Source organism: Callithrix jacchus, chromosome 15, assembly GCF_049354715.1.
Source record: "Callithrix jacchus isolate 240 chromosome 15, calJac240_pri, whole genome shotgun sequence".
Classification (NCBI taxonomy): Eukaryota; Metazoa; Chordata; class Mammalia; order Primates; family Cebidae; genus Callithrix; species Callithrix jacchus.
Window position 1 is genome coordinate 40,296,779 of NC_133516.1, and position 22,422 is coordinate 40,319,200.

General features: G+C 47.4%; 1 protein-coding gene across 19 annotated transcripts in view; it reads right to left on the bottom strand.

The window, feature by feature from the left end:
* The window catches only part of ACOX2 (acyl-CoA oxidase 2), a 32,043-nt gene that overhangs the window by 4,051 nt on the left and 5,570 nt on the right, over positions 1 to 22,422 (bottom strand). For all 19 annotated transcript variants that reach the window (XM_078351327.1, XM_078351337.1, XM_078351332.1 and 16 more), the window contains 7 exons: positions 22,144 to 22,259; positions 21,378 to 21,550; positions 19,675 to 19,837; positions 17,493 to 17,683; positions 15,436 to 15,615; positions 13,223 to 13,328; positions 7,691 to 7,908 (listed from right to left, as the gene is read on the bottom strand). In XM_078351327.1, coding sequence (XP_078207453.1) covers positions 7,691 to 7,908; positions 13,223 to 13,328; positions 15,436 to 15,615; positions 17,493 to 17,683; positions 19,675 to 19,837; positions 21,378 to 21,550; positions 22,144 to 22,259 — 1,147 coding nt within the window. The remainder of the gene's footprint in view (positions 1 to 7,690; positions 7,909 to 13,222; positions 13,329 to 15,435; positions 15,616 to 17,492; positions 17,684 to 19,674; positions 19,838 to 21,377; positions 21,551 to 22,143; positions 22,260 to 22,422) is intronic.

Consider the following 22,422-nt stretch of genomic DNA (forward strand, 5'->3'; position numbering starts at 1 on the left):
TTCAGCATTAAAAAAATTTTTTAATCAGTTTACACACACACACACACACACACACACACACACACACACACACAGTATAATGAATCGAAGAGTTCCTTAAGGCTTGTTTAAAAAAACAGCATATCCCTGTCTGATTTCCACTTCTTTCTCCCCAGAGGCAATTTCAATCTTTTAGATATTTCACTATTTATCTGAATGTCGAAATATCTTGTTTATATTGCTGCTTCTTGATGGTTCAGTTTTAGATAGTATTTGTTGATTCTTCATTCAAAAGGTAAGGATTTGTATTTATAACCTTTCTCTTCACTCCTCTCTCCCCTGTTCCCATTCTTCCTCCTCCTGGCCTCCTGGCCTGCCAATATAGTTATAATTTTGGCCAGACCAATATTCATTATTGACATTATGATGACTGTGCGTCATTAAAGCATTGGAGGTAACTTGGATACTGTATCCAATTTAATCCTTTCTTGATGATCCCCATCACCATTGCTAATTTAATGTCCCCCCGCCCCCTTGTGGTCTCCGTTCATTCCTTATCCAGCTGAAATTCCATGCTTTATTACTCTCAAAAATATATTCAACAGGTTGGGGGCAATGGCTCACACCTGTAATCCCAGCATTTTGGGAGGCCCAGGTGGATGGATTAACTGAGGTCAGGAGTTTGAGACCAGCCTGGCCAACATGGCGAAACCCTGTCTCTACTAAAAATACAAAAATTCGCTAGGTGTGGTGGCTAATTTTTCAGCTGTAGTTTCAGCTACTGGGAAGGCTGAGGTGGGAGAATCGCTTGAACTTGGGAGGCAGAAGTTGCAGTGAGCCAAGATTGTGCCACTGCATTTCAGCTTGGGCAACAGGGCAAGACTCCCTCTCAAAAAGAAAAAAAAAACACACACACATGCACTCACAACAGTTTTTCTTGCTCTATCATACCTGTTTAGCAAAATGCATACTTCTTTGTTTTTAATTTTCCACCCACTTTGTGCCACTACTTTTGTAGCTATACATGGCTGGAAAAACCAATCATAACTGGTGTAATAAGGGCTCAGGTGGGCCCAGTTGCAGCTCAGCAATTGTATTACATTGCTGTATTTACTCATTGTTCATTTACTCTTTCCTTCTCCTAGATGGTTATTTCGTACCATCTCTTCGATCCTCAGACCGGCACTGTCCACCTTTGCCAGCTCTCTTGCTTGGATGGCTTTGCCTCCTATTTCACTGATGAAGTGGAAAAGTAAGAGAATCTGTATAAGTTCCCACCTTTGCATTTATATGTACAGTGCCTTCTCTCTTAGTACAGGTTAGCTGTCCAGGCTCCCAGCTCGGGCCTCAGTCCCTCCTTGTCTACTAGATGTCTTTTCCCTATGCCTACTGGAGAACAAAATTCTCCTGCCTTTCCCCTATAACACCAAAATTCCCCTCTCAGAGGTGAATGGTTAGTGGAAATGCCCTTCTTAAGTTTTACTGTAGGCCTGGCTGGTTGCTGTCAAAATGGGCATGCTCATGAAGCCTGGGAAAGTGCTGCTAGTCCTGGCTGTATGCCATTCTGGATGCACAGCCATCATTGTGAAGAGCATTGATGATGGCACCTGAGTCCATTCTTACAGTCAGGCTTTGGTAGCTGGAACTGACTGCTAGCCTCACAAATTGACAGCTGCCATAGGCAAGAAGATCTCCAAGAGGTCCAAGATCAAGTCTTGCAAAAGCTTACAACTGCAGTCACCTTATGCCCACAAGGTACTCTGTGGATATCCTCTTGGACAAACTCAACAAGGATCTCTTCAAAGACCTTGCTCTTAAACACAAGGCCTGATGGGAGGCCAAGATCAAGTTCAAAGAGAGGTACAATAAAAAAAAAAATTCCCTCTCTACTGGATCATTTCCATCAGTATACAAACAGAAAGTCATTTCTGCCATCTAAATGCAAGCTTTTGACTATTTCCTTCTCCATCATCTTTGCTCCCCTTTAGGACAAAACTCCCTGAAAGTGTTATACTGTTTATTCTCTCCTGAACTGGATCAATTCATGTAAAAACATGACTTCATGACTCCACAGAAATAGCTCTTGTCATCGTTACTTCCTTACTATCTTTGGAGGGTCTGCAGACTCAGTACTTGGACCTCTTGTCTTCATGCACTCCTTGTGATAGTCCTCCTCATGGCTTTAAATATCAACCGCATGCCAAGACTTCCAAATTTGTTCCTCCAGTGTCCCCTGCTTACCAACATCTGTACTTGGATTTCTGACAGGCTCTTCAAATGTAATGTATCTGAACCCAAACTCCTGGTTGGCCAGATCTTTCTTGTCCATTCTGCCCAAACCTGGCCCTCCTGTAGTCTTCCCCATTTATGGTAAATGGCAGCATTGTCCTTCTGACCAAAAACCTTGATTCCTCTCCTTTCTCTCCCTACATCTAATTTGTCAGCAAATCCTGTTCTGCCTTCAAGATATATTCAACTTCAACCACTTCCTACCACCTCCATCACTATCACTGGTCCAATCCACTACCATCATTCACTTGGATTATCGCATTAGCCATTCAGCTGATCTCCCTGCTTTTCACTGTTAGTTCTTTTTTTGTTTGTTTATTTTTGTTTTGAGATGGAGTCTCACTCTGTTGCCAGGCTGGAGTGCAGTGGTGTGATCTTGGCTTACTGCAACCTCCACCTCCTGGGTTCAAGTGATTCTCCTGCCTCAGCCTCCAAGGCATGTGCCACCACATCTGGCTAATTTTTTTGTATTTTTAGTAGAGATGGGGTTTCACCACATTGGCCAGGATGGTCTCAATCTCTTGATCTTGTCATCCGCCCACCTGGGCCTCCCAAAGTGCAGGGATTACAGGCATAAGCCACCGTGCCTGGCCTCACTCTTAGTTCTTAATATGGCACCTGTAGAGGGCCTTTAAAAATATTCATAAGATTCTTTCAGATTGTGTCTATCCAGTACTCAAAACCCTCCCATTCTATCCAGTGCTCAAAACCTTCACATTCTAAGTCTTTGCAAGGATCTACCTTATCCTCTCTTCCTACCCCCACTGCACTCCCTTAACTCTCTGCCCTCTGCCCTCATTTTCCACCTCAGTCATGCCATTCTTGCCCCCGTGACCTCTTCTGTGTTCTCTGGATGGATATGCCAGGCACACTCTGGCCTTCAACATTTGTACCATCATGCACTGCATAATGATGTTTTGGTCAATGATGAACCATGTATATGATGGTGGTCCCATGACATTATGATAGAGCTGAAAAATTCCTGTTGCTTAGTGATTTATGTTAGAATTGCCTACGGTATTGAGTATAGCAACATGCTTTGCAGGGGTCAGCCTACGAGCAATAGGCTATACCATTTAGGCTTGTGTAAGTACACTCTGTGATGTTCACATGATGACAGAGTCACCTGAAGACACATTTCTCAGAATGGATCCTCCCATTGTTAAGTGAGGCGTGACTGTATGATGTTCTGCCTGTAATGCTTTTTCCCTAGCAGCCACAACAGCTTCTCCCTACCTTCTCCCCAGGTCTTTCCTTAACTGTCACCCTCTCAGGGAGGCCTTCTCTAGCCTATTTAAAACTGCAGCTCCCCCCTCCCCTCAAACTGACCCCCAGCATTCTTTCCCCCGCTTCCTGCTACCCTTTGCTTCATAGCAGGTATTACCATTTCACATTGTATACAGCGTGACTTATTTTGTGCATATGTGTGCCTGTCTCCTCTCCTCTAGTCTGTAGGCATCTGTGATCCTTTTTAACCTGAAACTCATATCCTTCATTTGAGGAATGTTTTCTTGAATTGTTTTATTAATGATTTGCTTCCTTCTGTTTTCTCTGTCTTCTTTCTAGATCTGTTCTTCAGATGATGAACAGCTAAGATTGATCCTCTTACTTTTTAAAAGTCCTATTTTTTTGTGTTTTTGCTTTCTTTCTGTGAGATTTCTGCAACTTTAGCTTCCAGTACTTATATTGAGTTTTCATTTCCACTATCATTTTTTAATTTCAAGGAGCTCTTTTTTTAGGTTCTTTGAATATTAGTTTTAAATAATGGCATTTAGGTTTTTATTTTGTGGTTGCAATATCTTCTCTTAACTCTGAGATATCACTTTTTTTTTTTTTTAAGTTTTCTTCTCCCTGTGGATTCTCTCGTGTCCTCTGAATTGCCTTGTTTTGCTTAATTTGGTCTCCATTTTTTATGTTAGGGGCATTCTTCAAGTGTCTGGTGATACCTGAGTGTCTGATCACAGCTAAGAGTAAGACATTAACTAGCTGATTACAAACCTGTGGCTATGCTTGCCAATGTGGGGTTCACTATGGAGTGAACTGGGTGGACCATTGGGGGACTCTGATGCCAGCATCTTTAGATCCTTCTCCTTAGGCTGGTCGGATTCTCCAGAGAAGAATCATCTTATCATCTTCTTGCAGGGTGCTAGTCTGGCTGGCAGTTTCTTAGGAACCAGAGGGAAAAAAGGTCTGGGGAGGGAGGTGTCAGCATTTGGCCTATAAAGACCTCTGTCTTCTGAAGGTTAGTCTTATTATCAACTATGCCTGATGCTCCCTAGTCCACAGACCCTCCGTTTACCCTTCTGCCAGAGTCAAGGAAAGTCTTACAATTATTCATAGAGGCCAGTTGTGGTAGCTTATGCATGTAATCCCAGCACTTTGGGAGGCTGAGGTAGGAGGATCCCTTGAGCCCAGGAGTTTAAGACCAGCCTGGACAACATAGGGAGATCCCATCTTTAAAAACAAAACCAAAAACCCCTCCAAAGCTCCTAAATAAGTACTCACAGATGAGGAGGGGACCTGATTCAGCTCCTTCTGAAATAGACTTTTAACCCCTCCTGTCATTCTTACCCTCACCCCCACTGCCAGAGGTACACAGTGCTACTAGTTCCTGGGGTTCTTTGGTGTAACTTGTCTGCTGAATCACTAGTCTGCAAGTATGTCCATCTATTCTCCCGCTTTCACGTTTTCTCTCCTGTTCTCTTTCTCTTTGTGGGTGTGTGCCTTTTAAAAAATTTCAGTCCATTCACTGATGTTTTAGTAGGGTTTCAGGAAAGAACGAAAGTGAATGCATATGTTTAATCTGCTCTCTTTACCCGGAAGTCTCCCAGCTGAGGTTTTATGACCACTTAAACAGCTAAAAACTGTCTGGGTCAGTTAACATTACAGAGAGCTGGTTCTTGGCATCCTTAGAATACTATGCCACCCTTCAGTTTTCATCTCAGAAATCTTAGGGAGATAGTGACTAATCAAGGCAGGGAACTGTGACCCTGAATAATGATATGCAGAGAATCTGTTATGTACGTAATTACCCTGCAGTAGTAAGGTTACTTAGGAACCATCATGTAAGTAAATCCATTTCTGGGTTTGATGCATGAGTAAGTTGGCAGCTTGCATCAGGGCTGTCTATCTTGTCTTGAATTGTAAGTTTCTGGAGCCAAGGCAAGCACTTAGAAATGCTGTTTGCAAATTAAAAAAAACACGCTTATAGGGTATTAAGGTGATCTTTTGTATCATCATTGTTAACCACAGTTGGAACATTATTTTCATGTACTTTTAAATACTGAGGGTTTCAGAAAGATAGACACCCTTGGGCTTGAACTGTGCAGTACTTAATTATGCTCTTAATAGTTTTCACCCCTGGATTCCTTGTATTAGGGAAAGTTTAATACCTAGGACATAATGTATTAAATGTATTTTTTGACAGTTTTTGATGCTTTAACTGAACAAACTTTTTTTTTTTTTTTTTTTTTTGAGATGGAGTCTCACTCTTGTCGCCAAGGCTGGAGTGCAGTGGTGCGGTCTCGGATCACTGCAACCTCTGCCTCCTGGATTCACGTGATTCTCCTGCCTCAGCCTCCAAAGTAGCTGAGATTACAGGTGCCTGCAACCATGTCTGGCTAATTTTTGTATTTTTAGTAGAGACAGGATTTCAACTATCTTGGCCAGGCTGTTCTCAAACTCTTGACCTCGGATGATTCACCTGCCTTGGCCTCCCAAAGTGCTGGGATTACAGGTGTGAGCCACCGCACCTAGCCTGAACAAACATTTTTTAAACACCAGCTGTCTGTTACATGCTATGGGTGGTCATAAAGGGCATGTAATACATTGCATATTGTTAGAAATAAAAGGAATTTGGTCTAGTTTTTGAAAAACCTGTCTTAAAAATCTTATTTTTAAAATTACAAATCTTATTTTCTTTGTGTGTGTGTGTGTGTGTGTGTGTGTGTGTATTTAAATTTTAGATATGGTGTCTCACTGTGGTACCCAAGCTAGTCTTGAACTCTTTGCCTCAAGTGATCCTCCCACCTTGGCCTCCCAAAGTGCTGGGTTACAGATGTGAGCCACTGCTCTCAGCCTCTTTTTTCTTTTTATTAGTCTTGTTGATATGAGAATTACTGGAAATTCTAGGAGTCAACCCTGACCTTATGCAAAAGGCATCATAGTTTCTGCCCAGTGAGGTCTCAAAAACATTATATTCTCAAGTTAGTCCATTTTTTTTTTATCTTATAGACAATGGTAAATAATTTGCAATGTTTTCTTTTCTTTCTTTTTTTTTGAAACTTTGTTGCTCAGGCTGGAGTGCCGTGGTGGGATCATAGCTCACTACAACCTCAACCTCCTGGGATCAATCAATCCTCCTACCTCAGCCTCCCGAGTAGCTGAGATTACAGGTGTGTGCCACAATGCCCGATTCATTTTGTTGTAGAGATGGAGTTTCGCCATGTTGCTCAGGCTTTTTTGTTTTTTCTTTTTTTTTTTTTTTTGAGACGGAGTTTCGCTCTTGTTACCCAGGCTGGAGTGCAATGGTGCAATCTCGGCTCACCGCAACCTCCGCCTCCTGGGTTCAGGCAATTCTCCTGCCCCAGCCTCCCGAGTAGCTGGGATTACAGGCACGCACCACCGTGCCCAGCTAATTTTTTGTATTTTTAGTAGAGACGGGGTTTCACCATGTTGACCAGGATGGTCCCGATCTGCTGACCTCGTGATCCACCCGCCTCGGCCTCCCAAAGTGCTGGGATTACAGGCTTGAGCCACCGCGCCCGGCCTTTGTTTTTTCTTTATTGGTTTTATTTCTATTTTTTCTAGGACCCTGATCAGGTTGGGCTTTGGTTTTGAGATGTTTTTACAGTAATCATTTAGATTATAGAATAACAGTGTGAAAGCACTGCATTAATATTTCATGACCCTACATAGCACTACATTCATGCTGCATTTAAAAACTTCGTGTTATTATTTTACAAATCAATATATAAATTACAGAGTTTTTAAAAAATTTCATCTTGAAGCTGAGGGAGGATAAGCTAAATTTACTAATTTTGGTAAGAATTTGCTTAAGCACATTCAACTAAAAGACAAGGATGTGTTTGAAGTAATTCCTCAACCTTAACTTTAACACACAGGTTAAGAGTGCAGGCTCAAGGGCCAGACCTGAAAGTGTAACCGGCTCCTCCTCTGGCTGATTGTGTGACACTGGACAACTTAACTCCCAACAGCCTGAATTTCCTTTCCAATAAAGTGAGATTAATAGTACTCATTTCAAAGGGCTATAAGGATTAAATGAGATGTATATAAGATAAAGAGCACTTATGACGGACAGGGCCTGTCACATAAGTGCTCTTTAAGGGTTAGCTATGGCTGGGCGTGATGGTGTAGAGTTATTCTCTGAAGGCCAACATGGTTTGAAGCCTCAGCCACTCACCGGATCAGGAAGAGCAGGTCCAGGTAGGCTGTTCTTGCCATGTCCACTTGGGCACCAGACAGGAAGGAATCATGGAGAAAGTCACCCGAGTTAGTCAAGATTCCGTGTATGGCATGGAGGTCACAGAGACGCTTGAGCACCTGCTGAATCGCTGGTTCATTTTCTAGTTTCTCCAGAGCTTCTGCAAAACCCTTCACAGTGACATAGTAGCAGTGTGCCTACAAAGACACAAAGATATGTTCTCCTGATTTCTGATTTTCTACTCCAGAAATCATCCTGTAAGCTTGGCCAGATGGCTGGAATAAACTTGAGGCAGGCATGTGCTTCCCAGCAGGCTGATGAGCAGCTGCCTTTTTTCCTAGCTCACTCTGAGGCTGATCAAGCCTTTTTGATGGCGTGTATATGTTTGTGTGTGTGTGGGGGGGTTGGGGGGCTGGTGGACTTTGAAACATGGCTCTTGTTTTCTTCATTTTGCTTGGAGCAGTTTCAAGGTGGTTGGAAAGTTGAGAGAAAGAATACAGGCATATTGGAGGCTGGCCTGGGGAAGGTGGAGGACAGCACCACTGTTATTAAGAAAATAGGTATTTTAAACCCGGTGCAGTGGCTCACACCTGTAATCTCAGCACTTTGGGAGGCCAAGGTGGGTGGATCACTGCGGTCAGAAGTTCAAGACCAGCCTGGCCAACATGGCGAAACCCTGCCTCTAAAAAATACAAAAATTAGCCCAGCATGGTGGTGCATGCCTATAATCCCAGCTGCTTGGGAGGCTGAGGCAGGAGAATCACTTGAATCCAGGAGGCGGAGGTTGCAGTGAACCAAAATTGGGTCATTGCACTTCAGCTTGGAAAACAAGAGCAAAACTCCATCTCAAAAAAAAAAAAAAATAGCTATTTGTTGTCTGCCATGTTCAAGTCAGTGGTGTATGTATATGCACATGTGTGTGCACTGTGGGGTGAGAAAATAAGAGTTCAAGATGTATATGAAATTTATCCCAGCCAGAGTATAAACTTCTTAAGGTAAGCAGTGCTGTTATTTAGTGCATATGTAATGGTCTGGCTGTGTCAGTTGTTAAAATAATACTTTAATACCAGTTGGCAAGTGTCCACTGCCATCAACCCTGTGAGAGCTCCTCCTGCCAGATGGGCTCCTTCCCGAAGACCCCCTCCTTCCCTCCACAGCCCAGCAACTAATGCTTGACCCAGCAGAAGGCCTTCAGGACGTTGCTTCCCCTAGGCCTGAAGTCCAGTTGATCGGTTGCCTTGTCCTGTGAGTTGTTAATATTTTGAACAGTCCCCATCTCGTCAAGACAAGCACATGTAATTATTTTGTCAGGTAGGATATATGAGTTCCACAAGGGAGAGCGAGGAATAGAGAGAGTGTAAAGCAGTGCTTCATAATTTTACTTTTTATTTTTGAGATAGAATCTCACTCTGTCACCCAGGCTGAATTACAGTGCTGTGATCTCCACTCACTGCAACGTCTGCCCCGCTGGGCTCAAGCAATTCTCCCACCTCAGCCTCCCGAGTAGTTGGGGCCACAGGCACATACCACCATGCCAGGCTATTTTTTTTTTTTTGTATTTTTAGTAGAGATAAGGGTCTTGTCATGTTGCCCACACTGATCTTGGACTCCTGAGCTCAAGTGATGCTCCTTCCTTGGCTTCCCAAAGTGCTGGGATGACAGGCATGAGTCTCTGGACCCAGCCAGCTTCTCAGTTTTTTGTGTGCATATAGATCACCTGGGGATCTTGTCAAAATGCAGATTCCAAGGCAGGGGTTAAGACTGTGCATTTCTTTTTTTGATATGGAGTTTCGTTCTTGTTGCCCAGGCTGGAGTGCAATGGTGCGATCTTGGCTCACCGCAACCTCCACCTCCTGAGTTCAAGTGATTCTCCTGTCTCAGTCTCCTGAGTAGCTGGGATTATAGGCATCCACCACCACGCCCAAATAATTTTGTATTTTTTACTAGAGAGGGGTTTCTCCATGTTGGTCAGGCTGCTCTCGAACTCCTGACCTCAGGTGATCTCCCTGCCTCAGCCTCCCAAAGTGCTGGGATTACAAGCATGAGCCACTGCGCCTCACCTAAGACTGTGCATTTCTAATGAGGTCCCCTGTGATGCCCGTGCTGCTGTAGTGATTTTCAGTAGCAAGACTTAGAGTGTTTTGCGGGGGATTGGCTGGACACTGTGGCTCATACCTGTAATCCCAGCACTTTGGGAAGCTGAGGTGGGTGGATCACTTGAGGTCAGGAGTTCAAGACCAGCCTGGCCAACATGGCGAAACCCTGCCTCTAAAAAATACAAAAATTAGCCAGGTGTGTTGGTGCACACCTGTAATTCTGGTTACTTGGGAGGCTGAGGCACAAGAATCGCTTGTGCCTGGGAGGTAGAGGTTGCAGTGAGTTGAGATGGCGCCACTGCACTCCAGCCTGGGTGACAGAGTGAGACCCTGTCTTAAAAAAAAAAAAAAAAAAGCATCTTGGGGTTTCAAAGGAGTTCACCCAATGGGACGTGAATTGGGGGAAAGGTCATTCCAGGCAGGGTGAACATTTTGTGCAAAAGACTGTACTTTCAGGAATCTACAGGCAATTTAATGAGGCTGAAGTGTGGGGGTATAATGAGGTGATGATGGGGAACTGTGGAGGTTAGGGTGGACCCATACCTGGGGCCCAGGTCAGTGAAGGGCTGTGAATGACAGGGTCTGGATTTGTTCTGTGGGACCAGGAGTCTTCAGCAGGACAGTGACCCGATTCGTTTTCTCACTTGGAAAGAACCTGTGTTTCCTAGGGGCTCTCACACAGGTGCTGACTACTCCACTGTGCCATGCAGACATGGTGTGCTCACAGCCTGCTGAGCTTGCAGCATTTGGCTGTGGGAGGTGAGCAGATGTGCTACGTTGCCTCTGCTGGCTCCATTAGCCATTGCTGCTCAGACTGGGTCCAGCTTGGCAGAACTGTAGACCCACACTCCTTTTCCTATCCTAACCCGAGAGCCACATCCTCAAATGCTCAAGCGTCTGAGTTGAGGGGTAGAGTGATGGAGAGCTGCCCAAGGGTCTGGGTCTCTGCCTTAAGCAGGATAAGGATCAGAGACAGAGGTGACCTTTACGCTTTGGGGAAGGGCTGAGCCGAACCTTGGCCCCATGCTCTGAGCACAGTGAACATTATTTACATTGTGTGTGTTGGTTGAAATCTTGCCTCCTGTCTAATTTGGGTGTAGGGGTGCGATATATAGCACTTACATGCTAGCTGCCTCTCACATTTTACATGTGTTAACTCATTTAGTCATCATCAGAATCCTACAAAGTAGGTACTGTTATTAGTTCCATCTTGCAGATGAAGAGACTGAGGCTCTGAGAAGTTTTTTGCCCAAGCTGATAGCTAGAAAGTGGTGGCAGTGAGATCCACACCAGGGCTGTATTCCTAACCCTGTGTGGCCAAAGCCACAGGAGAGCAGCTGGATTATAATGAGGCCAGCATTTGTTCCTGTCGTCCTGGGGACTGACATCTCTTCTGGTCAGTCCGAATTATAGGATCAGAGCCTGTCAGAGTCTAAAGGGCTCTTCCATGCCCCTTTGTTTACAGACAGGGAAGTTAAAGCCAGAGAGGGAGGGGGTGCTTGAGGTCACACAGAACTGGGACCGGAATTTAGCCTGTGGCTCCCCCTTGTCTACTTTTCTGTCAGTATCATCCCCCCTTCCCCCAAATTGCGGTTATCTCTACCTGCACATTTATGGTTTCCAGATGGGGCCCTGTTGAGTGCTGAAGCTTTCTGTAGACTAGATAACCTCACAAAGCACAGAGAGTACAGAAAGCCCTATCCATTTATGACCTTGGAGAATTAGCTGGGGCACCACCTCTCGAGGAAACTGTCAGGGATGTGTTCTTCCCCCGCAGGCTCACCTCTGTCACTCATCACACCCTTGGTGGTGTGGGAAGGAAAAGCATCTGGACTCAGCCATTTCCTACCTCTGGGACCTAACTCCTGAGTTCTCTTTCCTCACCCTTGAAGTGGAGATGACGTCAGTCTCCCTCCCTGGGTTGTGTGGATTCAATGAAGTAACCCTGGCAAGCAGCATCTGGTCCATTTGAAGTCAGGCCATAGGTTTCACGGAAAATGGATGAGTGGATGATGGGAGGCTGTGGTTCCTGTTTTGGTGATCCAGAGAAGGCACGAAGCCTTGGCTAACCCTCTGTGTTTACAGGACAGTTAGCACAGCAGGGGGTGCCCTTGCTGTGGGCTGAGCAGAACTGAGGACTGCAGAGTTAATACCGGCACCCGTGGTGTGGTGGAGGTGATGGTTCACATGGTGGTGCTCATGCCCAGCCTGCCCCACCAGCCCTGTCCCACGAGGGCGTCTGCAGCCCTTCAGGGCTCTCCTGTTCCAAAGCTGCCATTTTCTGGGTCTGAGGCCTGAGGCCTTTAGTTTTCCAGTTATTGGCAGGGCCAGAGTCCCAGCTGCATAAGCTAGAACTCGGGAATTGTTCTTACCCCTTTCCCATGCCAGCACTCTGAGGGCTGTCCCTGCCTTCTTTCCCCTTGGCATCTCTGATCTACCCACTTGTCTCCAGGCTCTCTGCCATGATCATGGTCGGGACCACCCTCAGTCCTCGCCCAGACTTGTTCCCTTCTAACTGGCCTCTAGCCTCCTGTCCATTCCTCCCCCTGCAGCCTGCATGATTCTTCTAGAATGAAACTGATTAACCCAACTCCAAACAAACTCAGCAAAGGCATTGCAATGAAAACAAACCCCCAACTTTTCACAGTGGTACAAAAGGTCGGAGGAGGCCTTGCCTGTCTCTCCTCCTCCCCTTGTCTCAGTCCCCCTCCTTAGGTCCTCCTTAGGAGATTTGTACTTTCTCCCGAGCACACCAGGCTTCTTGCTGCCTCCTTGGCATGCACAGCTCCCTTTGCCCGGAAACTCTTCTCTCCAGAGCTGCTGCCCCACTGTTTGACTGGTTAATTTCAGCTTATCCTTGAAGTCTTAGCCTATATGCCACTTTCTGACTCCTCCAGGTGGGCAGAAATGAACCTGCTCTGGGATTCAACAGCAGCCTGTATTTCCCTGCCATGGTGCTTCCTTGATTATAGCTGTGTATGGGCAGTGGCTTCACTGTTGAGCACCCAGCTCAGTGCCTAGTGCAGAGTGGGTGCTCAAATATTTGCCAACTGACTGTGAATTATGCACAAACACAAAACGGAGTGGAAATTGAATCAGACATCCAAGGATTGCCTGTGGGGCTAAGGGGAGACTTGACCTGCTTTTCTATCTGGGAGGAAATATTTGAACAACCTGAAGCAAATCCAATAACACTGCCTCATTACCTTTTCCCCTAAGAGCTGCCAGCAAGATTGCTTTGGAGTTAAGTCCTTTAATTAAAATACGCTGGACTAAAAGCCTAAGAAGTGAAATGAGGGCAGCTGCTGGCAAAGCAGAGTTTGGGAATAATGGCAGAACCTGGATTTTCCCAGCAGGGTAGCCTGCCTGGGAAACAAAAACGGATCCCTTTTAGCTTCAGCTGGCGGGAGCTCACCTTAGCAGCCTGGAGGTGTATGACAGTGGTCTGGTTCCAGGCCTCGTGCTGGTCAGCTCCGGATTGCGTCAGGGTCTGTAAATGGTGCACTGAGTCCTTTATCAGCCTGAAGGACAAAGAAAAAAAGGTTCAGCTTCCTGACTGAGTGGAAAAGACAACGGATGGGCTTCCTGTGGTTCCTCAGCAGTAGAAATAATGCCTATTTATTGACCACTTGTGTGCCATCAAGCTAAATGATTGATATTCATTATCTCTAACTCTTTTAAGGGCAGGCATCCCCCAGTTTGCATTGGGGAAAACTGAGTCCCAGAGAGGTTAACTAATTTGTCTAGGGTCACACAGCTGATAAGGAGCAGAGCCAGGATTTTGACTTGTTCTTTTTTTTTTTTTTTTTTTTTCTGAGTCAGTCTCACTCTGTCCCCCAGGCTGGAGTGCAGTGGTTGGATCTTGGCTTACTGCAACCTCCGTCTCCCGGGCTTAGGTAATCCTCCTGCTTCAGCCCCCTGAGTAGCTAGGATTACAGGTGTGCACCACCATGCCCGGCTAATTTTTGTATTTTTAGTAGAGCTAGGGTTTCACCATGTTGACCAGGTGGTCTCAAACTCCTGACCTCGTGATCCACCTGCCTCGGCCTCCCAAAGTGCTGGGATTACAGGTGTGAGCCACTGTGCTGGCCTTGACTTAATCACCATGTTATAAAGCTTCAGAGCCATAGGCCAGGTGCTGTACCCTATTTCTAATGCAGATTCCAGCCTGACACCAGTATGTTCAAGCTTTTCTGTTGACTGACATCCTATGGCCTGAGCAAGGAGAATGGTTTTTCTGTAAAGGCCAGAGGGGCCTGTCGGTCACCTAGCCTGTTGTAGGTTCTACCCAAGAGACCTAAAAACAAAAATAGAAAACCAACCTTTGTCCTCCAAACCACTAAATTAGTCATTTGCCATTTTATTCACCTTTAATCCCTCTTATTTTTTCATTCCCTGCCCGTCCATCCATGACCCTTGGAATTTGTGTGTAAAGCAAACTGTTTATTAAGCAATGTTTTTTTGCTTTGCCAGGGAATAGATAAGCAGAGGTCACACTGAGTTTCAAGCAAGGAGAAATATCATGACACTTTAATTACCTCGAGCAGCCTTATTTTTCCCTCCTCAAATCTCCCAGAAATGTTAGCTTGGTGAGGTCTGGGGTGTTTATCGGGTCCCCAATGCCTAGAACAGTGCATGCCATGTTATAGGCAGTTAATAAATACTTTTGGAATAAATAAATGAATGTTCCAAGTTGCTTGTGATCTTGAAATAACTATTAACCATCCTTGGGACCACAGGTTGGGATATAAAGCCTCTGACTATATACTGAAAATACGTTGTTCCAGTTTGTTTTTGGTGTTTCTTTTTTTTTTTAATTAAAATTTTTTTTGTATTTTTAGTAGAGGTGGGGTTTCACCATGTTGCCCAAGCTGGTCTCAGACTCCTGAGCTCAAGCAATCCACTCACCTCAACCTCCCAAAGTACGGGAATTATGGGTGTGAGCCACCAGGCCCAACCTATTTTTGGTGTTTTAATTTGGGCAGGGTTCACAAGGTTTTCTTTTTAGGTAGTTAAATCTCTCCATCTTTTCCATGGTGGTGTCTGTATTTGGTCAGGATCTCTCTTTATTTCCTGCCCCTGGCATGTTTGGTCATTCCTAACACATAGTAGGTAGTGAACAATATGTTGAATGACAGAATGGATGGGTCCTTGGTTTTGTCCATGTTCCCTGGAACCTCCTAGACCCTGGAAATAAATGAATTCTATCCTGTGGTATAGTCATATTTTCAAAAATTATTTTTAAATTGTGGGATATTGCAAACATGTGAGTATTGCTTTATTGGCATTTGCATATCAATATATTTGTAGTATTGACATATGGGTACACTTACTGTATTGCAAATCAACATAGGACCCTAGAGATTTAAAAGATATCTCACTGGCCAGAGGCGTGATGTCCTTCTACTACTGTGACCAGGATGGGGAAGTGATGGGGCTCCATGGCTGAGGGGGGGCTTCCCCCTCTCTCTGCCCACGGTGGCAGGAACTGAGAGGACCGAGGAGGCTAGGCACAGGGTGGTTTTTAGAACTGAATCCACGAATGTCCAACCAACCAATCCCAAAGGCCCTAGTGTGGCATGGAGCCTGTCCCCAGGTGGGATGGCTGATTTCTCAGCACTGGCTTACCTTGCTGCCACGTGTGCCCAGGCCGTGGTGTAGAGCTCTGGGCAGAGGAAGTCAGCTGCCCTCTGGGCTGGACACCTGGCCAGGACAGGTGCTGTGAGATAGGCGACAGATGGAGGGAGAGATCTCTGTTGCGCGGAGCCAGCGGACATCTGAGTCTGCAGGTAGTTCTTCACCAGAAACCTGGGGGGTGGAAGGGGAGGCAGGAAGAGGGGAGAGACTCTGTGGGACAGCCCAGCACCCCTCATTCCCAAAGACAGGCATGCTCATGCCGGGTCCCCACCTTCCCGTGGGAGAGCCGCATCACCCGGCCTCCGCCTGGTCTCCCTCCTGAGGGTTTTCCCTTGGGTCCTCCTGCCTCGAGGCCCTCAGTGAGGCACACCCCAGGACCTGTGGAGCTGGATCTGACTCTCTCAGATCCTGAACATAAACCCTTCTGTGATCTGAGCAAACAGAATTTCCCTCAGAACATTGCGATTTGGGGATTTATAATGACTTGTACAGTGACTGGGTAGAAATTAAATTTTCTTAGCTGAAAAAAGAAGGATAGAGGCAAGAATGCTAACAGGAATAGGAGGATTATAGGTGACTCTCAGCTGCTGCTTTAGGCTAATCCAGTGGTTACAGGTCCTGGGCTCAGACAGCCCTGGATCCCATGCAGCCCTGCTGAGACCTGTGTGATGCTGCAGAAGTAGCTCTACTTCCTAAGGCTGAGCTTCTCCAGCTCTAGGTGGGGAGGACAGTTCTCATGTGATGGGGGGTGATGAAGTGGAATGAGATGATATTTGTAGAGTGCTCAGCACAGTGCTGGGCCCAGAGTACATAATATGTGCTATTGTATTCCTTTTGTAATTTGAAGAAAAACCAAGGGATGTTATATGTTTTTAAAAATCTAATAAATGTATTTTGTATTTGCCAGTGAAATTCTTTCTCCTTGCATTTACCCTGTTTGGTCACCTGAGAATAGGTGAGTGTGAGGTTCTGTTGGCCTCAAGGTCCTACAGACCTAAAAGGGATCAAAAGAAGCCGCCTATGTGGAGGAGGCTGACTTGGCTGTAGCTTTCTGCCTCGGGGTTGGAGCCTCTGTGTGCAGGCTCTGCACCAAGGCTGGGCGATGCTGCAGTGAGCAAGGTAGGGGTAGTCCCTGCCCTCAGGGAGCTCCTAGTCTAGTTGGAGAGCAGAGCTAAAAAGGTGGACAAAAAAATGAGATGATGGTAGACTATGAAACTGCTTCAAAGGAAACAAGGCCATGTTGGGAGGGAAGGAAGCAAATGCAAAAGCCTCCTGGACAGAAAGAAGTGTGTGGCCAGCAGAAGTGAGCTGAGGTGGCCCGGCACAGTGGTTCACGCCTGTAATCCCAGCACTTTGGGAGGCCGAGGCAGGCAGATCACGAGGTCAAGAGATTGAAACTGTCCTGGCCAACGTGGTGAAACCCCATCTCTACTAAAAATACAAAAATTAGCCAGGCATGGTGGTATGTGCCTGTAATCCCAGCTACTCGGGAGGCTGAGGCAGGAGAATCACTTGAACCCCGGGAGTGGAGGTTGCAGTGAGCTGAGATTGTGCCACTGCACTCCAGACTGGGCGACAGAGTGAGATTCCATCTAAAAAAAAAAAAAAAAAAGAACTGAGCAGAGGTAGGAGGTAGTGAGAGCAGGATGGAGTATGGACAGGAAGGCAGGGGTCAGGTCTCATGGACCTTGCAGGCCATAGCATAGAATGTGGCATTTTCCTACAAGCACTGGAAGCCATTGAATTTTAAACCAGAGAAAGATGTGATCTTTTCTAGGCTCTGAAAAGATCCCTGTGGGTCCCTGTGGAGAAGTGGAGAAGGGCAGAAGCAAGTGACGAGGGAGGAGTCTGAGGCTGTGGTGGAGGTGAGAGAGGATGGTGTCCTAGAAATGGGTAGCTTGGTCATATTTGGGGGAATTGGACAGCTCCCAAATGGTGCTTCCCAAAGCCTGCTCCCTTTATGGGCATCAGACAGAACCCTCCACCCAGCAGAAGCTTGGTGTGTCCCCAAGGGCTTGGGCAAAGGCCTGGGTCAGTCTGGATCTTACCTGGCCACCTGCAGGTAGAGCACTGTGTTCTCACCCTCATAGGTGCAAGAGGCGGACACTTTGGTGACCAGTGATGGCAGGCCACTCAGCTTGGAGTAGCCATGTCCGCCACAGGCCCTGCGGCACATCTCAGCCCCCTGGGTGCAGAAGTCTGACATCATGGCCTTCATGCCTGTGCTCAGTGCATGGAGCTGTGAGAACACAGAGGGGCTGGGCGGTGTAAAGGGACCTTCACCATGGGGGCCAACCCTGTGCACCACTTACAGAGCATCTACTGTATGCCCAGCTCAGCTCTGAAGCAAGAAGTGTTTCCTCTGCTCACAACTTTATTAATGAGAAGGTGGAAACTAAGGTTATGTGACTCACCCAGAGACACACAATTAGGCAATGTAGCTGTAGGGGCATAAGAGCAAAGGAGCTGGGCACAGTGGCTCACATCTGTAGTGCCAGCACTTTGGGAGGCTGAGGCGGGTGGATCACAAGGTCGGGAGTTTGAGATCAGCCTGGCCAACATGGTGAAACCCCATCTCTGCTAAAAATACAAAAATTAGTGGGGCATGGTGGTATGTGTCTGTAATCCCAGCTACTCGGGAGGCTGAGGCAGGAGAATTGCTTGAACCTGGGGGGTGCAGGGGTGCAGAGGTTGCAGTGAGCCAAGATTGTGCCACAGCACTCAGGCAAGACTCTGTCTCAAAAAAAAAAAAAAAAAAAAAGAGCGAAGAAAACCTGGCCTGGCCAGTGTCTCCAGGATTGGGAAGAGGGTGCTGCCTGGATTGAGTCCACAAGCCTCCAGGAGATAATGAATTTTGCTGGAATGGGTTTTAGAAAGCTAGCCTGTGAGGATGGGTGTCCACGGTCAGCCCATTTATGGGTGGTAGGAGGGCGATAGGGTCTGAATGTGTCCACCTGAAATTCTTATGTAGAAATCCTAGCCCCCAAGGCGATGGCATTAGGAGGTGGGGCCTTCAGGAGGTGATTAGGTCATGAGGGTGCCCTCATGAAAGAAGCCGCTTCTACCATATGAGGTCATAGCAAAAAGACAGCCATCTATGAACCAAGAAGCAGGCCCTCACCTGACACCAAATGCGCTAGAGCCTCAATCTTGGACTTCCCAGCCTCCAGAATTGTGAGAAATAATTTTTTTTTTTTTTGAGACAGGGTCTCACTCTGTTGCTCAGGCTGGACTGGAGTGCGATGGCACAGTCATAGCTTGGTGGATCCTCGAACTCCTGGGCTCAAGGAATCCTCCCACTGCAGCCTCCTAAGTAGTAGCTGGGACTACAGGTGTGTGCCACCATACCTGACTAATTTTTCAATTTTTTTGTGTGGAGATGGGTTCTGACCATCTTGCTGAGGCTGGTCTCAAGCAATCCCCCTGCCCTGGCCTCCTAAAGTGCTGAGATTACAGGTGTGAGCCACCATGCCTGGCCAGATTCTGTTATTTATAAACCACTGCTTTATGGTATTTTGTTACAGCAGCCCAACAGAGACAGAGGCTGGCAGGCAGCAGCCTGGTTTGAGATTTTGGTTCTTGAAGCCCCTACCTATCTTTGGAACTTTCAAGTCCTTGGGAGAAACGTTGTGTCCCTTGATCTCTCTGTGCCTCAAATGCAGTTGGAAGGGTTAACAGTGCTAATAGAGCGTGCTACCTGGACAGACCGAATCTTACTGGGAATATAAGTCCACAATGCTTTACCGGAGACCTGTGAGCCAGGTGTATTTAGGAATCAGTAACTTTTGAATTGTAGACAGGCAAGTGGTTAAGGTACATTACATATAATAGCCCCAGTGGGGTTTGGGGTTGCCTTAGTGATTAAACACATTAATAATTTTACTGAAAAATGTATTCACACTCAGACAGATTAATCAGGTCAGTTCAGGTCCAACTATGCCACCAAATGAGTTCCAAACAACTGTTTATCTGGGCTTTTTGGGTTTCAAATACACATCAGGGGTTGTGGACCTGCGCTCTTTATACTAGGTGTGAGTGTCTCCTGTTAGCATGTTTGTGGCTCTCTGGGGGCCAGTTGTGGGTAAATTTATTTATCAGGGTACTGTTCACCCAGATGCCATGGGATGCCAAAAGCTGGGAGAGGTGGGGATGGGGAGTGCCCATGGGGATGGGGTTATGGCTGCTCCCCCTTGCCCGGCCAGCACCTGCTCCTCTGCAGACAGCAGGTACCTCAGGCAGGATGCTGAAGTCCCTGTTCAGAATGGCACTGTAGGAGCGCTGGAAGAACTCCAAGAGGCTGACTGCCAGGAAATGGAAGGCATAACTGATGGCCAGCTGAGGAAAGAGCTTCTGTTGCTGCGTCTGGTAGTCCAGGACCTTTGCCTCTTGGTCACTGAGGGGAAAAGAAGAGGAAGATTTAGATCGCTACATGCTGTATCCACCTTTCCCTATCCCTAACACCATAAAAGCCTTAAAAACAGACGGTTCCTTAGAACTCATTGCAAAACTTGACCTGAACTGACATGAGTCTATGTATGATCCTTTAAGAATCCCATCTAACATGAACATCCACATATTTCACTGCAGAAATACTGACACGTTTGCTGGTGGTATTGCCCCTTGTTAAGGGAGGCTGACAGAATTCCGGCAAATACAAGGTATTATCCTAAAACCTGAAACGTTCTGAATTCCAGCATGTCTGGTCCCAAGATTTCAGGTGAAGAGCTGTGGCCCTGCACCCCCGAAGATCTGAACCTGTGACCTTCCACCGCCCATGTGCACTTGCTGTGTGCTGACTATGTCAAGCCTAAACAGTAACTCTTAGGTGTAAACTCGGTCCGACGAAACCCCAAGGAAAGGAAAACCTGGTCTGGCCAGCGTCTCCAGGATTGGGAAGAGGGTGGGAGTGTGTCTGCCTTATCCACTGCCATGTCCTCAGTGCCCGAGACTGTGTCCAGCATTTAGGACCTCGCAGTAACGGGATTGAAAGAGCATGTGATTATAAGAGGCCTCCTCTCTGGGCAGCAGTTGCTCACCTGATGCATCCTTCTTATAACGTCCCTGAGGACACTTCAGCAGCCCAGATAAATGGGCCATGGGCGGGACAGCAGCCGCAGCCCCTTCTTCCCAGTGGCCCCATCCTCCAGAGAACACTCCCAGCCTGGATTCTGAAGCCCAGGCCTACTGAGGACACTGTGGGCTTGCCAGAGGAAAGGACCCTGGACTGAGGGCCTAGTGCACCTTATTGCATTTCACCCTCCACACCCCCTGAAAGGCTGCTTCTGTCCACCCCTTTTGTAGCTGAGGAAGTTGAGAGATGAAGTGGCCAAGCTGAGTGTGCACAGTGGGTTCAGTCAGCCCTTGCTGTTCTGTGCTGTGGGGTGGAGGGAGTGGTAGCAACACAACCAATTACAACAAAAGGGACCCAGATGTAGACATACCACAGTCAGATGCTGACAGCACAGCCAGGCAGAACGAGTTCAGCCACACACAGTCGATATGACATTGGGTTTTGCTAGGCTCGGCCTGACAGAATCAACTCAGCCAGCCAGAGTCTGACGCAGCTGGCAACTGGCTGACCCAGACCCGCTGAGCCCGTCATAGCCACACAGCACACAGCTGGACTCAGACAGACACAGAGTCAGACAGACCTGGTACTACAGGGCTAAAGACACAGTCACATAGAGCCCGAGGGGGCCAGGCACTGGGGACACAGTTTAGGCCGGCTGGTCAGTCCTGATAGAAGGAGCTAGAGAGGCCCCTCTGACATGGCCAGATGGGACCAGGCCTGGGCAGATTTTGTGAGTGTGTGTTGGTGGGGGCAGAGCCTGCTTCCAGCACTCTAGCTCTGGCAGAAGGGTGGGGTCAGGGGAAGGCACTGTGGGACTGAGAAGCGGCATGTCTGCGGTGGTCAGCCGCTGGGCACCCCTTGCCTGGGCCGGAGCTGGGATTGGCGGCGGATGACTGAGTAGCGCATGGCGATGACACAGGCCTTCTGCAATAGAGGGAGGATCTCCCCCAGCAGCAGCTCCACCCGCACCACCACCATGGGAAGGTAGTTGCTCTGTGCTGTTCCGAGTTTGACGTAGGTGCCATCTGGCAAGACCTGTTGGAACAAGGACAGACACAGGGTCTGAGCCCAGGCTCCCCAGGATTCCCCCCACTTCCCAGAGCTGTGGGGCTCCACACGTGGAGGGCACCTCACCCTCAACCTGCTCATGTGGAGTTGGAATGTTCAAATACCAGGCCACTTCCCCAAGTGTCCTGGTTCACAGCGCCTCTCTTGGGACACCCTGGACCTCCCCACAACCCATAACTAAAAGGGTGATGGCTGGCAGAATTGGGACCTTCAGAACTCCTGCTGGCACTCTGGGTGGTGTGTGTTCAGGCCTCACTGTGGGTAAATATGCAGATCACCTCAGCCCTGTCCTCTCCTGGGGCTGCCACCCAACTGCTGTGATTGCTCTGTCAGCCCATGTGATGAGCATTTCTGCATGAGAAGTCTGAGGCTCTGTGGCCAAGATCATACTGCTCCTAAGCTGGGGTTTTACCCCAGCCTGTGGGATGTCAGAACCTCTCTTGGGGGGAGGGGGTTATGTGGCCCAAACTCAGCTCTATGGAGGACCTACACCCAGCCTCCACAAAGCTCAGGTCCCCTCTCCAGGAAGTACAAATCCCCGGCCTTCCCGGGCCCCTAACCTGTGCAAAGCGACTTAGCATGTTCTCCCTGGGGACCCGCACATGGTTCAGCTGCAGAAAGCCATTGTCCGTTTGATCAAAGTCCATCTTGGGCCCGATGTCCCCAACGATGATTCCTTGAAGGAGATGGAGATGAAGACACCTATCAGTTGAGGGAGTGCTTGCTATGTGCCAGGTATCACATACACATCCAGTTCACAGCAGCCTGTGACACTGGGGTTATTGTACCTATTTTGCAGGTGAACAAACTGAGGTCAGATAGATGCTGAATCAGATGCT